At 48.1% G+C, this 12,465-nt stretch overlaps 1 protein-coding gene across 4 annotated transcripts in view; it reads right to left on the bottom strand.

Annotated features, from left to right (window-relative positions):
• Tns3 (tensin 3) overlaps positions 1-12,465 on the bottom strand; it is a 238,778-nt gene that overhangs the window by 191,108 nt on the left and 35,205 nt on the right. The window contains exon 1 of one of the 4 annotated variants that reach the window (XM_031339084.1): positions 5,628-6,160. The exons of the other annotated variants lie outside the window; for them this stretch is intronic. Within the exon in view, the coding sequence (XP_031194944.1) occupies positions 5,628-5,705 (78 nt within the window). The 5' untranslated portion in view covers positions 5,706-6,160. Of the gene's footprint in view, positions 1-5,627; positions 6,161-12,465 lie in introns of those variants that run through there. 4 annotated transcript variants of the gene reach the window in all.

Below are 12,465 nucleotides of genomic sequence, written 5' to 3'. Positions count from 1 at the left end.
AAAAAAAAAAAAAAAGGGGAAAAAGTGTTAAAGACACTCAGAGCAAAGAAAAAGACATGAGATAGTTCAGCAGTTAAGAGCACTGACTGCTCTTCCAGAGGTCCTGAGTTCAATTCCACATTGAACTCGGAGGTCCTGAGTTCAATTCTACATTGAACTCAGAGGTCCTGAGTTCAATTCCAACCACGTGGTAGCTCACAACCATCTGTAATGGGATCTAATATCCTCTTCTGGTCCCAGCTACAGTGTACATAAAATAAATAAAAGTTTTTAAAAGAAAGAGAGAAAGAAAGAAAAAAAGGAAGGAAGGAAGGAAAGAAGGAGAGAAGGAAGGAAGGGAAGGAGAGAGAGAGAGAGAGAGGTGTCACAGACAGAGGACAAACCATTAGGATTAACAAGATTTCTCACTTCAAATTAACTATGAAGATGGAGAAACTGGCTTAATGGTTAGAACCTAAATCCGGGTCTAAGCACACACTTAGGCAGCATATACCCACCTGTAACTCTACTGCATGATTACCAAATGCCTCTGGCCTTGGACATCTGTACTCATACTACACAAATACACATGCATATAATTTAAAAAGAAAACATAAACCTCTAAGAAAATAATAAACTTGAAAATATATATGTGAGAAGTTAGTGGGACAATGCAAAAACACTAAAAGAAATCAGTAGCGGGGCGGTGGTGGCGCACGCCTTTAATCCCAGCACTTGGGAGGCAGAGGCAGGCGGATTTCTGAGTTCGAGGCCAGCCTGGTCTACAGAGTGAGTTCCAGGACTGCCAGGGCTACACAGAGAAACCCTGTCTTGAAAAAAACAAAACAACAACAAAAAAAAAAAAAAAAAAAAAAAAAAAAAAAAAAAAAAAAGAAAAAAAGAAAAGAAAAGAAAAGAAAAGAAATCAGTAAATCTAGAATATGCAGCTAAAATAGTTTTGAAGATGCAGTCAAAAATGATATTTACTCAAAAGCTAAAAGTTAAATGAATCCATCAATAGCTGACACACATCTCACATACATTAAAAACAGTCTTTAGGTAACACGACGCTAGAAACAAGGATTTTACATAACAGAATGAAGAGCACCAAAGGGCACATGCATGGGTAAATGTGCACTTTCAGATTAAAAACAATCAAGGAGCAACTAATCATCAAATAAAAAGCAGTGCGACATAACATCTACAAAGTGCAATCCGCCTAGGCTTCTACCAACTAATGAAGGGATGAATGAAGAGAAGAATGTAAAAAGAAGTTTATTCAGCTTGTAAAGAAAATCAAAACTTCCAGAAAATGGATGGATCTGGAAAATACTATGAATTCCATACAAGGTCCAGAAAGACAAATGCTACACATCCTTCTCTCTCATATGTGGATTCAGCTTCAAAGTTGTAGATCTGTGTTTAACCTGGACTGCCTAGAGAGGCCCAAAACCTATAAAGGTACAATGAGGAAATGGGGTCTTAAGTCAGGGTATTACTCAACAGGCATAATATGAAATTCACAAGTATAGCACCAGAGGTGGGAAAGGTTACACAGGACGAAGAGGCGGAGTAAAGGAGGAAGAAATGGGGCTAATCCAAAGCTAGGCAAGAAGGAAAGAGCCATATGAAAACCTAGGACTTTGTGGGGAGGAAATTTTTAAAAGATATATCTCTTTAAAAAGGAGGTTAAATGGAAGTCGCCTACATGGATGGATAACGTCGCTTCCAAGAGGCACCGGTAATTTAAGGAAAATCTCGACGTCAGGCAGAGGGTACTTCCCTAGGAGGAGTTGGTCAGGCATGCCCCAGCAGGACCTAAAATAATACAAGCTACTCTCATGGTTTATAAGAAGACATATCAAGGAATCCATGTTCACACAAGGATAACTACAGAAGGATTTGGGAGAAGATGGCTGTCTACAAGTTAAGAGAAGAGGTCTCAAGCAAACCAACCAAACACCCACACCGTGAGGCCTGTGTCCTCTCAGCACTGTTGGAGGATGTGGCTCAGTTAAGCCGCCATCTCTGTGGTGTTTTGTTATTCAACTCTCTCTCAGTACAGACCTATCAGAAAATAAGCACAGATACCAATGATTTGGGTGATATTATCTAACAGAGTTATTTTAACTCAACAGCGACAGAGCACACACCCCTTCAAGTGCACCGGCATGTTCAGCCACGTTATGGACACAGAAGGAGTCTGAATGAATCCAAATACATTCAAGTCCTAACTGAGAAAAAGAAAGCCTGACCACAATCAAATCAAATTTGGGAAAACAAACAGCAAACTCTGGAAAAGGCTCAAATAGCTGCAAACAAAATACTACACTTTGAGACAGCCTTCACAATCCTCAACATTACTACATCGTGAAAAGTTGGCTTATCCCAGAAAGGCAAGAGTTCATAACATTCAAATATCAATCAATAAGCTTCTCTGCCAGTACTCTATAAAGGCCATGGCAAGAAATCAGTAGAGGCTAGACCCTGTCCGGAAAAGCAAAGGATCACAAAGCAGTTAATAAGCTAAGAAAGGACCCGGCTGGTGTTTGCAATCAATGCAGAAAAATCCACTAACAAATCCTAACATCCCTTTTCTGATAGGATCTCAAACAGGAGAGAAAGAGGCTTCCTCGTGATCACATGTGGCTATGTAAATCCTTCAGCAAACATCCTTAATCATAAGAACCTAATGCTTCCTTTTAAGATGGGTAGAGATGGCGCTAAGCAAGACTTAACACTGCGATTCTACACAGCACAATGAGGTGAGAAAAGGAAATAAAAGGCAACCAATTTGAAAAGCTGTAAAACAGCCTTGCTCCTCATAACCTGGCAGCCCATGTAGAAGAAAAAAAAGCTTTGAGAACTAATGAGAATTTTTAGTAGTAGAGCTGGAGGATACAGGATCAACATAACCAATACCATGTTGTTCTGGCTACATGTCACCAATGAACTTCCAAAACTGAAATTCAAAAGCCATTACCGCTTCCCACAGTAGCCATTTCTAGACCCAGAATCTTCCAAACACTGCGGGTTCCCCGGTCATGGTGACACTTCCCTGTGTATCCCTGGAGTTGCTATGGGGTGGACAGCCCTGTCAAAGAACAAGAAAGTACCCTGAACCCAGCAGAACCTTCTGCATTGGCTCTGCAATCTACATTCAAATTCTTGCTCAGCCCCGAGCAAGCCACGACGCCTCTCAAATGGCAATAACACCCTCCCTCTCCTACTTCAGGAAATGACCAAAATGCTACCTATCCACAGGCATAATACGGGTAGTTTTAAAAACAACTTGGTTGGATTAGGGTCTACCCCATACCAATTCAATCTGATTACCCTAGAGGTGAGACCAGAACACTGGGAAGGTTTCAGAGCTCCCAGATGATTCTCATCCGCAGCCAAAACAGGCTGTATCACTTGGACCTGTACTATTAAGGCACCTTCATTAAATATTCCTTCCTGTATCTGTGTCTGATTACTTCAAATTAATAGCAGAAACCCTGTATCCAGAGCCCTTCAAGAATCTAGCAACATTCAATATTCACATTAGCAAGGCATATAGTTACCCTACCCCCCACTTCTGTATAGATGGGATTGTCATATACAAGACCTAGACTCTATAGGGAACCAATGAGGGATAAGGCCGTGTTCAGGCTGACACAGGAATTAACCCTCAGTAATACCAGGGCATCACATACCTTTTCTGTCCATCTTGCAGCTCTTTGATTATAATCTCTCTTGTGCTGGGCTCCAATATCCTAGGTTTGGGGTACCAAGCTCTTTCTCCTTTTCCCCTCTGTGAGCCCTCCCCAGCTGTCAGAAGGCAGCCCACAGTCCCTCAATTAAGACTTGTGCACTAGATGAACCGGCCATAGTCTGTGGGCCAAAGGAGAGATACTGTAACGTTTCATTGGTCACAAACACCTTTATTCCAAGCAAGGAGAAAGAGGTACTGTTTCCCTGCAGCTTCTGGCTCACTGGTCCAGAAGCTGCAGAGGGGAAACAGCAGAGGCACTGTGGTGCTTGCTCAGCCATTTCAATTGCTAGATCCCAGGGGAGCTGATTAAGATAGTGTAATAACATCTGCTCACGTGCATGCTGCATAACATCTCTCTTGTGAAAGGAGACTAGAGAGAACTAGACTGCCTGCCCTTGCCTTCACCTGACCCGGAGCTTTCATTTCTCCCTGAAAGAGGGGTGGGGAGATATAGCAAGCTGAAGCAGCTGGCAAAGCCAGCTCAGGAACCTAAATTGCATCGAATTATTAGGAGCCAAACTTTGGAACAGTAACCAACCAGTAAGGCTGCAGGTTCCACAAGGACGCCCACCCGGAGAGAGCAGGAGCAATTAGCCTTGATAGTGAAGTCTCTGAAGAGGGAGATTCTCCACGTAGGGAACCAGCAGCCATCTCTCTCTCTCTCTCTCTCTCTCTCTCTCTCTCTCTCTCTCTCTCTCTCTCTCTCTCTCTCTCTCTCTCTCTCTCTCTCGCTCTCTCTCGCTCTCTCTCGCTCTCTCTCGCCCCCTCTCCCTCTCTCCTTTTCCCCCTTCCCCCTTGCCCCCCTCTCCCCTTAAAGGTCGCCTTGGCAAACTAATTTCATAGTACAAGAATATGTCTGTACGAGTCCAGCTACGTTTTCCCTTCAGGAAATGTTTGGCCCACCACAGGAAGCGAATATAGGTGCGTTGGGGTAGACTGATCAAAAACACATTGCCAGCTTAACTTCACTTCTCTGGAAGCAACCAAACCTGAACCCTACCCATATCCGCCGAGCTTGTCCCCTGACGTCCCCACAGAAGGCAGGCACCTGGGGCATAAGTGACCCCCTCCATGATCAACAGAGGTCCCCGGACTTTAGTAGTTCTCAACCTATGGATCACGACCCCTTTAGGAGTCTAAAGACCATTTGATGAGGTCACATATCAGATATTCATCAGATATTACGATTCATATCCGTAACAAACAGTTATGAAGTAGCAAGGAAAAACATTTTATGCTTGGTGGTCACCACAACACGAGGAACTGCATTAAACGGACCAACTGCATCTGGTTGCTGAAGCAAACTGATGTGCAGACCCTTGGCTCCAAAGAACCCTCCACAAGTTTCCTGGGGAAACAATCGCAGTCGATGCAGAATTTATAAGGCTTAGAAGAGGAGAGTGGGGCTGCTACCCGGCTTATTTCGAACTCCCACAGAGGACCGTCCTGGGAGCCATACGGGGCCAAGGTGCCCTCGGAGACGGAGGAACTTGCACTAGACCTCTTCCAAGCACTAACCAGGCATTCCCAAGAAACCTCAGCAAGAAACACGCGCGGAAGAGCGAGTCTGCGCAATGGCCAGTGTCCCACCTCTACTGTAGAGAAAGGGATCCAAAGAAACATTTTCCAGCAACTTTTGGATCTCATGGGGCTAGGGCCAACCTGCCTTCCGCCTTGCCTTACGCTCATCCAGTTCGGCCTCCCTAGACACTGTTACGCGCGCACACACAACACACACACACACACACACACACACACACACACACAGCCCAGAACACATACAGCAGAGCGCGTACCAGCAAGGACACGCGCACGCTCACATGGTCTCGTGCGCCCACCCGAGACACCCACGTGCGTGACAACCCGAGGGAGCCCTATCCGCCGCACCCACCTGGCGTGGACGCCCACGCGCCCCAGACTCGCGCGCCAACCTCGCAGGCGGACCCGGGGCCAGCGCGCGCCACCGCATGGCTGCCCCCGCCGTCCGTCCCAGGTCCACGGTCGAGCGCGGGGCACCGACGGCTCGGGGTCCTGCGTGGACGAGACCCAGCTCGCGCACGTCTCAGCCGGGTTCCGCAAAAGCTCCTGCCGTCAGAAGTCAGACGCCGGGAACAAAAGCCAGGCGCGAGTGGCGGGCCCCGCGCGGCCGCCCTCCATCTGACACGAATTAGCCCGCCCTCCCCCGCAGACCGCAGCCCAGAGCCGGGCACCGCTGCTCAGCCAGACGCGGGAGAAGTGGGCGAAGAAACGCCTTCCCGCGGGCGGGGGTGGGGAGGGGGGTGCGCCTCCCTGCCGCCATCTGACTGGAATTACCGACGCTTGGCTCAGGGTTCAGCATTACTAGGATTTCAAACCTCTAGGCGTACTTGCCCAGGGGCTTAAGAGAATGGAAACGTAGCAGGTTCCCAGGGCTTTTGGCATTTTAAAATCTTGACCAGTTTCGACTCCACTCTCCATCTGCGCTGGGAGGTATCTATCGGGTAATCAACACTACCCAGCCAAGGGTGAATTTGGAGTAGGAAGAGGAAAAAACCGCTAAGGCACAGGGGGCTTTTTTACCAGTTTGCTTCTGAAGCTTTAAAATTTAAAGGGGGAGGGGGGGCTAACTTGCTAGAAAAGGTCGGTGATGGTGGGGTTTCAAGCAAAGCCCAAAGCAAATGACTGCTCACTTTGCACCCCTAGGGGATGGGTGCCATTCCCCATCTCAGTGCCACCAACTTAACAAATCGCATCTCAGCCTTTCCACTCTGGATCTGGGATTTTAGAAGGAAATTAGACACCTACAGTTGGGGGTGAGATGAAGGAACTGCAGTGGAAGAAAGCAAACCAGGAGCCCAGCAAGTTCGGGGGTCACTTTTAGAAGCCAGGATACACTTTCCTGACTAACAGCCTGTCTCCTGCACAGGGCTGTGTCCTTAAAAGCAATTGCAACAGCAGCAAGAGTGTGGCTTCCCCTTAGGCAACCTCTGAGACAGAAGGGCTATTTTGAAGATGGATGGGTTCAAGCTGAAGCAATTGCTCAGGTCTCTTAGATTGGGCAGAGGAGACCCCTGCAATGAAGTAGCATGGCGCTCTAAACATGAAGCCCCAGTGGCCCTGGCACTGGGCCCAACCCATGTGGCATTCTAATAGCCTATAGTGTCCCAGCGCCCAGCCTCTGTGGATCTCACACTCTGGAGTCTGTGTGCCCAAATGCCTTAGATGGGAGGGCAGTCTGGGTGGGCTGCACGGGCCTTTATGGTTACCACATGTGCAAATTCCAGCCATCAATTCAACCTCTCAGGTCCTGGCACTAAATATACATCTTTTTTTTCTACAGTGAAATGGCAATGGCTGCTTTACAAGTTTCAACTACAAAAATAAAAGAAAGAAAATCAAAACGTGCGTAAGGTACACACCCCACCGGGACTCTAATTCTTCGTGCAGCAATTATCAGGCAGATGTGAAAGAATTCTCTTCCCCTCCCCCTCAACTGAGATCTTTACTCCTTGAGTTCATCCTTTGCGGTTTCCGTATCCATTCCTCATTCTTAATTTCCTATAGCTGCTTATTTAATCCTTAGGCTTTACCAGTCTCTCAGTCATATTCCCGTGTGTGCCATCTCTATCCTCCACTGACTGGGGATCCCTGAGCACATGAGTAAGGCATCCACTCTGGATCCCCACCTCTAACCTAAGATAGGGTAGGAAGCGGTGATTCTCCTGGCTGTCAGGAGGTGTGTATGACACAAGCCCCTCCTCCACAGGAATGGCCACATCAGCCACAACCTTACTAAGGTGCTGACAGAGCCAGAAGGAATATGAATTCAGAAATGAAGACAGAGCAACCTAGTATGATAGAGTTCTGCACACTTAAGAGGCTGCTCAGAGCTACCATTAAGAGGCAAACACTTCCAAATGGGGCAGCTCATGTCTGTGATCCCAGCAACGGGAAAACTGAGGCATGGCTCAGGCCTGCCACACAGAGAGGCAAATATCAGAAGATGGCTCTTTATTACAGGTATACCCGAATCTGCCAGAAGCTACTTAAAAGAATACAGCATCCAGAAAAACACCTATTCTTTATTATAGTTATAAATTCCATGAATGGGATACGCCTTCCCGCTAGTGACAACAAAATGGCTTGTCTCAGCCTTAGGCAGCGTCAACAGTCATAGCCAAGGACTCTGGGCCAAGGTCCAGAACCTTGAAACCAGGGACTTGCCCACAGTCCCTTCAGCAGGTTGCACGGCTCCCATCCATTCTCTGGCCTTCCCCTGACCACTCAGCCAGGCTCCCCAAGCTGGCTTCCAACCTCCTGGTTCCTTCCACTCTGAGCCATGGGCTCTCTTCTGACTTATAGGGCTCTTTCCTTTTCTCTTTTCTAACTGATAATAACTGCTTTTTCTGGGCTCATCTAAAGAGCCACCTCCCACCTGCTCCCCATCCCCAGTGGTTAATCATCTCCCACCCCTGAGTGGAATTCACAGCAGAGGAACCTCCTCTTCATCTAGTCACCTGTACCCTGCAGCAGCGCTCCACAGGCTCATGCCACACAGGCACAGTGTATCATGGGTACGGATAAGAAAAGATCCTTCTAAACACCCAACTCTGCCTCTTAGGCAAGCTATGGGCAAAAGTTCCAAGGGGCCTGGGAAAACCCAGCAGCCATGGTAGGCAGCCAGATCTTCTGGTGGCTGATTCCCACCTAATGCTTGAGTGGCAGACACCTATCACCCCCACTCTGCAAACAGAGAGTCAACCTTCTCTCCAGCCTCCTGGTTTTTATTCTGCTTTGCTCCATTCCTTGGTACTTCCCACTGCCCAGATTGGGATACAATCGCAAGACCCTGGCAACTCCTTGGCTTCTAACTACACCTGGTTCCTAGGAACAAAACATTCTTTTTTTTTTTTTTTTTTTTTTTAAGATTTACTTACGAGTACACAGGAGCTGTCTTCAGACACACCAGAAGAGCACATCAGATCCCATTACTGATGGTTGTGAGCCACCATGTGGTTGCTGGGAATTGAACTCAGGACCTCTGAAAGAACAGTCAGTGCTCTTAACTCTGAGCTATCTCTCCGGCACAACGTTCTTTTAACAAAGGGGAAAGGGGAGGCTAGACAACCAAGAGAGAGAGATATCAGCTTGGCAGCCATCAGGGAGAGAGGTTAGGTGACATGCAAGGATTGAAAACTCAGGTTATCTGGAATGTGGTGGTGCACCCCCCTTTGATCCCAGAACTAGAACTTGGTAGGCAGAGACCTCTGTGAGTTCGAGACAAACCTGGTCTACCGAGCTAGTTCTAGGACAGCCAGGGCTACACAGTGAAACTCTGTCTTGAAAAAGAAGAGAAAGAAAAAAGCAAACTCAGGCTGAACTGACACATGCCCCGGAAGGAGCCACATGTTCTCATGTCACATCAGCGGTTCTCTTGGAAGGTTGTCACTATGGCCTGGAAGCTGCTCACTCATTCATGTGCACACTCACTGACCTGCAAGAGTCACTTGCAGAGGAATCCACGAGCACACCGCATTACAAGGGAACAACAGCGTACACACACACACACACACACACACACACACACGACACAAGACCTCAGTGAGTGGGCCGAGACTTGGAAGGGCTGGACATTTTCCAGGCAAGAAAAGAAGTGAGGATGTGTTTGGGTGAGTAGCCTGACTTGGTAGCTATTGTGGTAGCTAAGCTTGAGGTAGACAGGGTGCAAGAGAGAGGTTGGGGAGTTAAAAGCAGGATGACAGGAAGCAGTGACAGGGAGGGACCCCCAACTAAGCCAGGATGGACCCTGAGTTATGTGGCGGTTTTAGCAAGGGTTACACTTAGCAGCACTATGAAGATGTCCTGGAAGAGCATCTGTGCCATGGGGAGCAACAGTCTGGAGTGTGGCTAGGGGTGGTTGTTAAGTCTAGGGAAGAACAGCAGCACAGTGACCTCTCTCAGCACTAAAGCAGGAAATACTGTAACACGTAAACGGTGGCAGGGGAGGGATGTGTGAGACGAGAACCTGGACACCTACAAGAACACTAAGCCTGGAGCCTTCTGTCTGATTGGGAGGAATAGGGAGAATACTCTACAGGACTCAGACACACTGGCGCAGCCGCAGATCTCACCTCCTGGCATAGGCACACCGAGAAGTGAAAGTAATATATAGTCAGACATTATCAGCTCTGTCCACAGAGCTCAGGGTTAGAGAAAACAGAGTCCCGTGTCAAGGTCACACCCACAGGAATGACAGAAGAGCACAAGGACATGGGAGGAAGCCTGAACGCCAAACCTCTGATGCCAAACCTCAGAGGGCTCCAGTAGAAAATAAATGGTGAAGATGCTGCATTGGAAACCACCAGCAACGGAGTCCTTGAATCTCCACTGTTACAAGTAACACAGTCAAAGTCTATGTGGGGTCAGCACTCCCCACCTGGTAGGACGAGGAGGGGCTGAGCAGATCAACAGAAGACGTGCCCAGAGAAGACAGGGCAGGGTTGTAACAGAGTTTGTAAGGAAAGGTTGAGACCAGTGTCCACTCATCCTGTGAAGGCCACTGTGGGGTCACCTGCAAAGACAGACATCCTCTAGCACCTATCTCCTTGGAGAACAGGAAACCCCACAGCACCTTCATTGTGAAAGGAAAAGAGTAAATCATAAATCTAAGATTGAGAAGGTGGTAGACCACAAGTCAATCAAGAGGTCAAGACGACTGTGGCCTTGGATCAGGCAAGCCTTTGCCAGTGCTAACAAGAAGCCACTGGCAGCTCTTATCTGCAGAAATCTCTAAGCCTGGTTTTCTTTCCTGTCCCAAGGCCCTTGCATCCGGGTCTTGCACAAGCACAGACCTGGGTCAAACCCTCTCTTAGAAGATCTTCCTTCTTCCCCATTTCCCTGTGTATCCAGCTTAGGCTCCGTCTCACCTACAAAGGAACACAGTGTGCCTGCCAAGGTACTGGCCACATATGCCCAAACTCCTTGGAGTCCTGGGAAGGTCCCAGAACCATGTCTTCCTCACTGACAGGGCAGAGCCAGTCCAGAAGACCCCTATTTCCCTGCTGCCTTGGAAATGCTGGGAAGGGACAATACTTGCTTGGGGACAGAAGAATGTGGGCACAAGATCTCAGGCTTTCACTGGTGAGCGGGGGGACACATGAAACAGGACAAGCAGGGAGCAGTTCCAGGTCCCCCACAAGCCATCCCCAGAGATATCCTGAGGACAAGGAGAACACCTCAAAGAGCCAGAGAACAAACTAAAGATGTTACATTTGAGGTGCTTGAGCGAGACGAGAGTACATGGTAGGAAAATGGTTGTTACCAAGATGGGTGGGATAGTACCCTGGGGTTCCCACCCATAGGGCTGCTTTGTCCTCTAAAGGACCCTGAACCTCAAAACTCTCCCTCAGCATTCACTGCATCAGGGAGGAATCCCTGAGCCCCTGACCTCAAGGTGATAGCGCTAGTCTACCAGTCCACCAAAAGGTCTTCACCAGCCAGAGTTCAAGACGGCCACCAGGGCATAGGTTAGGGCCAACTGTGATGGCCACATCTGGGGGCTTTTTGTCAACAACAGAGGGTGACTTCTGAAACTGTAACAGGGTGTTCCACCAGCGCTGAGGAAGCATGTTCCATTTCCCCTGTTCTTCACCATCATAGGCTTCCTTCCCCTGACTTAGAGAAGTAAGGAAAAACTGTTCTTCCTGCAAATCTCATCCCCATTGCGAGCTTCCTCCTTCAAACAGCTTCCCATCAAACAGCAACTGTCCATAATGACATAAAAGAAGCCCCTCTCCCTCTGCTCCGAGACAGCGGGTTCTTCCTCAGCCAGACACATAGATCTTGCCCTCCTCTTGGTCTATCAGAGGAGATAAAGAATGGGGCAAGGAGACAGGTGGAGACCTTGGGCCAGGCCAGTAAAATGAGTCAGGAAAGGTGGGTCCTTCAGACCTTCCGCAGTCCCAACCCCAACATAGCCCCACCTAGATAACAAGACCCTCCTTCAAAGCAAATCAGCAAGCAAATCAGTCACAATGCACACGCCCTTAATCCACTACTCAGGAACACAAGAGGCAAGAGTAGGTGGATCTTTGTGAGTTCAAGGACAGCTTGGTCAAAATAGCCAGCCAGGGCTCCGGCTCCATAAGGAGTTTCTGTCCAAAAAGAGAAGGGGGGGGGGGCGGAGAAACAAAGAAACAAGCAAAGAGGGAGGGAAGGAGGAAGAGAGGGAGGGGAGAAGGGTCAGTCATTAACCTCAAACATTACTACATGCTGCTGTCCCCTCCCAAGCGCATAACAACCCTGCTGAAGTGAAAGGACCCCACCATGGTCACAACATCTGTGTCCCCTCAAATGCCTGCCTTGGTTAACATGCTCATGTTCAAAGCGGTGGTCTGAGGCAAAGCCTGGGGAGGTGACTGGTCATGAGCTCATATAAATGATCCTAGAAAGGACTAGGCAGCCTACCCCAAGAAGACACACAACAGCAAGGAAGCCCATTCTGGTCTTACATCTCTAAGAGTTGCCAATGCATCAATGGCAAACTTTCTTTTTAAGCTTATTTGCATTATTTTATAATTTTTTATTTTATGAGTATATGTGTTTGCCTGCATGTATGTCCACATACTGCTTGTGTGTCTGGTGCCCTTGGAGTTCAGTGGTGTCATAGTCCCTGAGATTGGCATTATAGACAGTTGTGAGCTGCTCTGGAGGTGCTGGGAATCAAACTCAGGTCCTCTGGAAGAGCAGCC

This window comes from Mastomys coucha, unplaced genomic scaffold (genome assembly GCF_008632895.1).
Source record: "Mastomys coucha isolate ucsf_1 unplaced genomic scaffold, UCSF_Mcou_1 pScaffold22, whole genome shotgun sequence".
NCBI classification, from domain to species: Eukaryota; Metazoa; Chordata; class Mammalia; order Rodentia; family Muridae; genus Mastomys; species Mastomys coucha.
The sequence above is the reverse complement of the archived record's forward strand: the minus strand, read 5'-3'. Positions and strand labels throughout refer to the sequence as shown.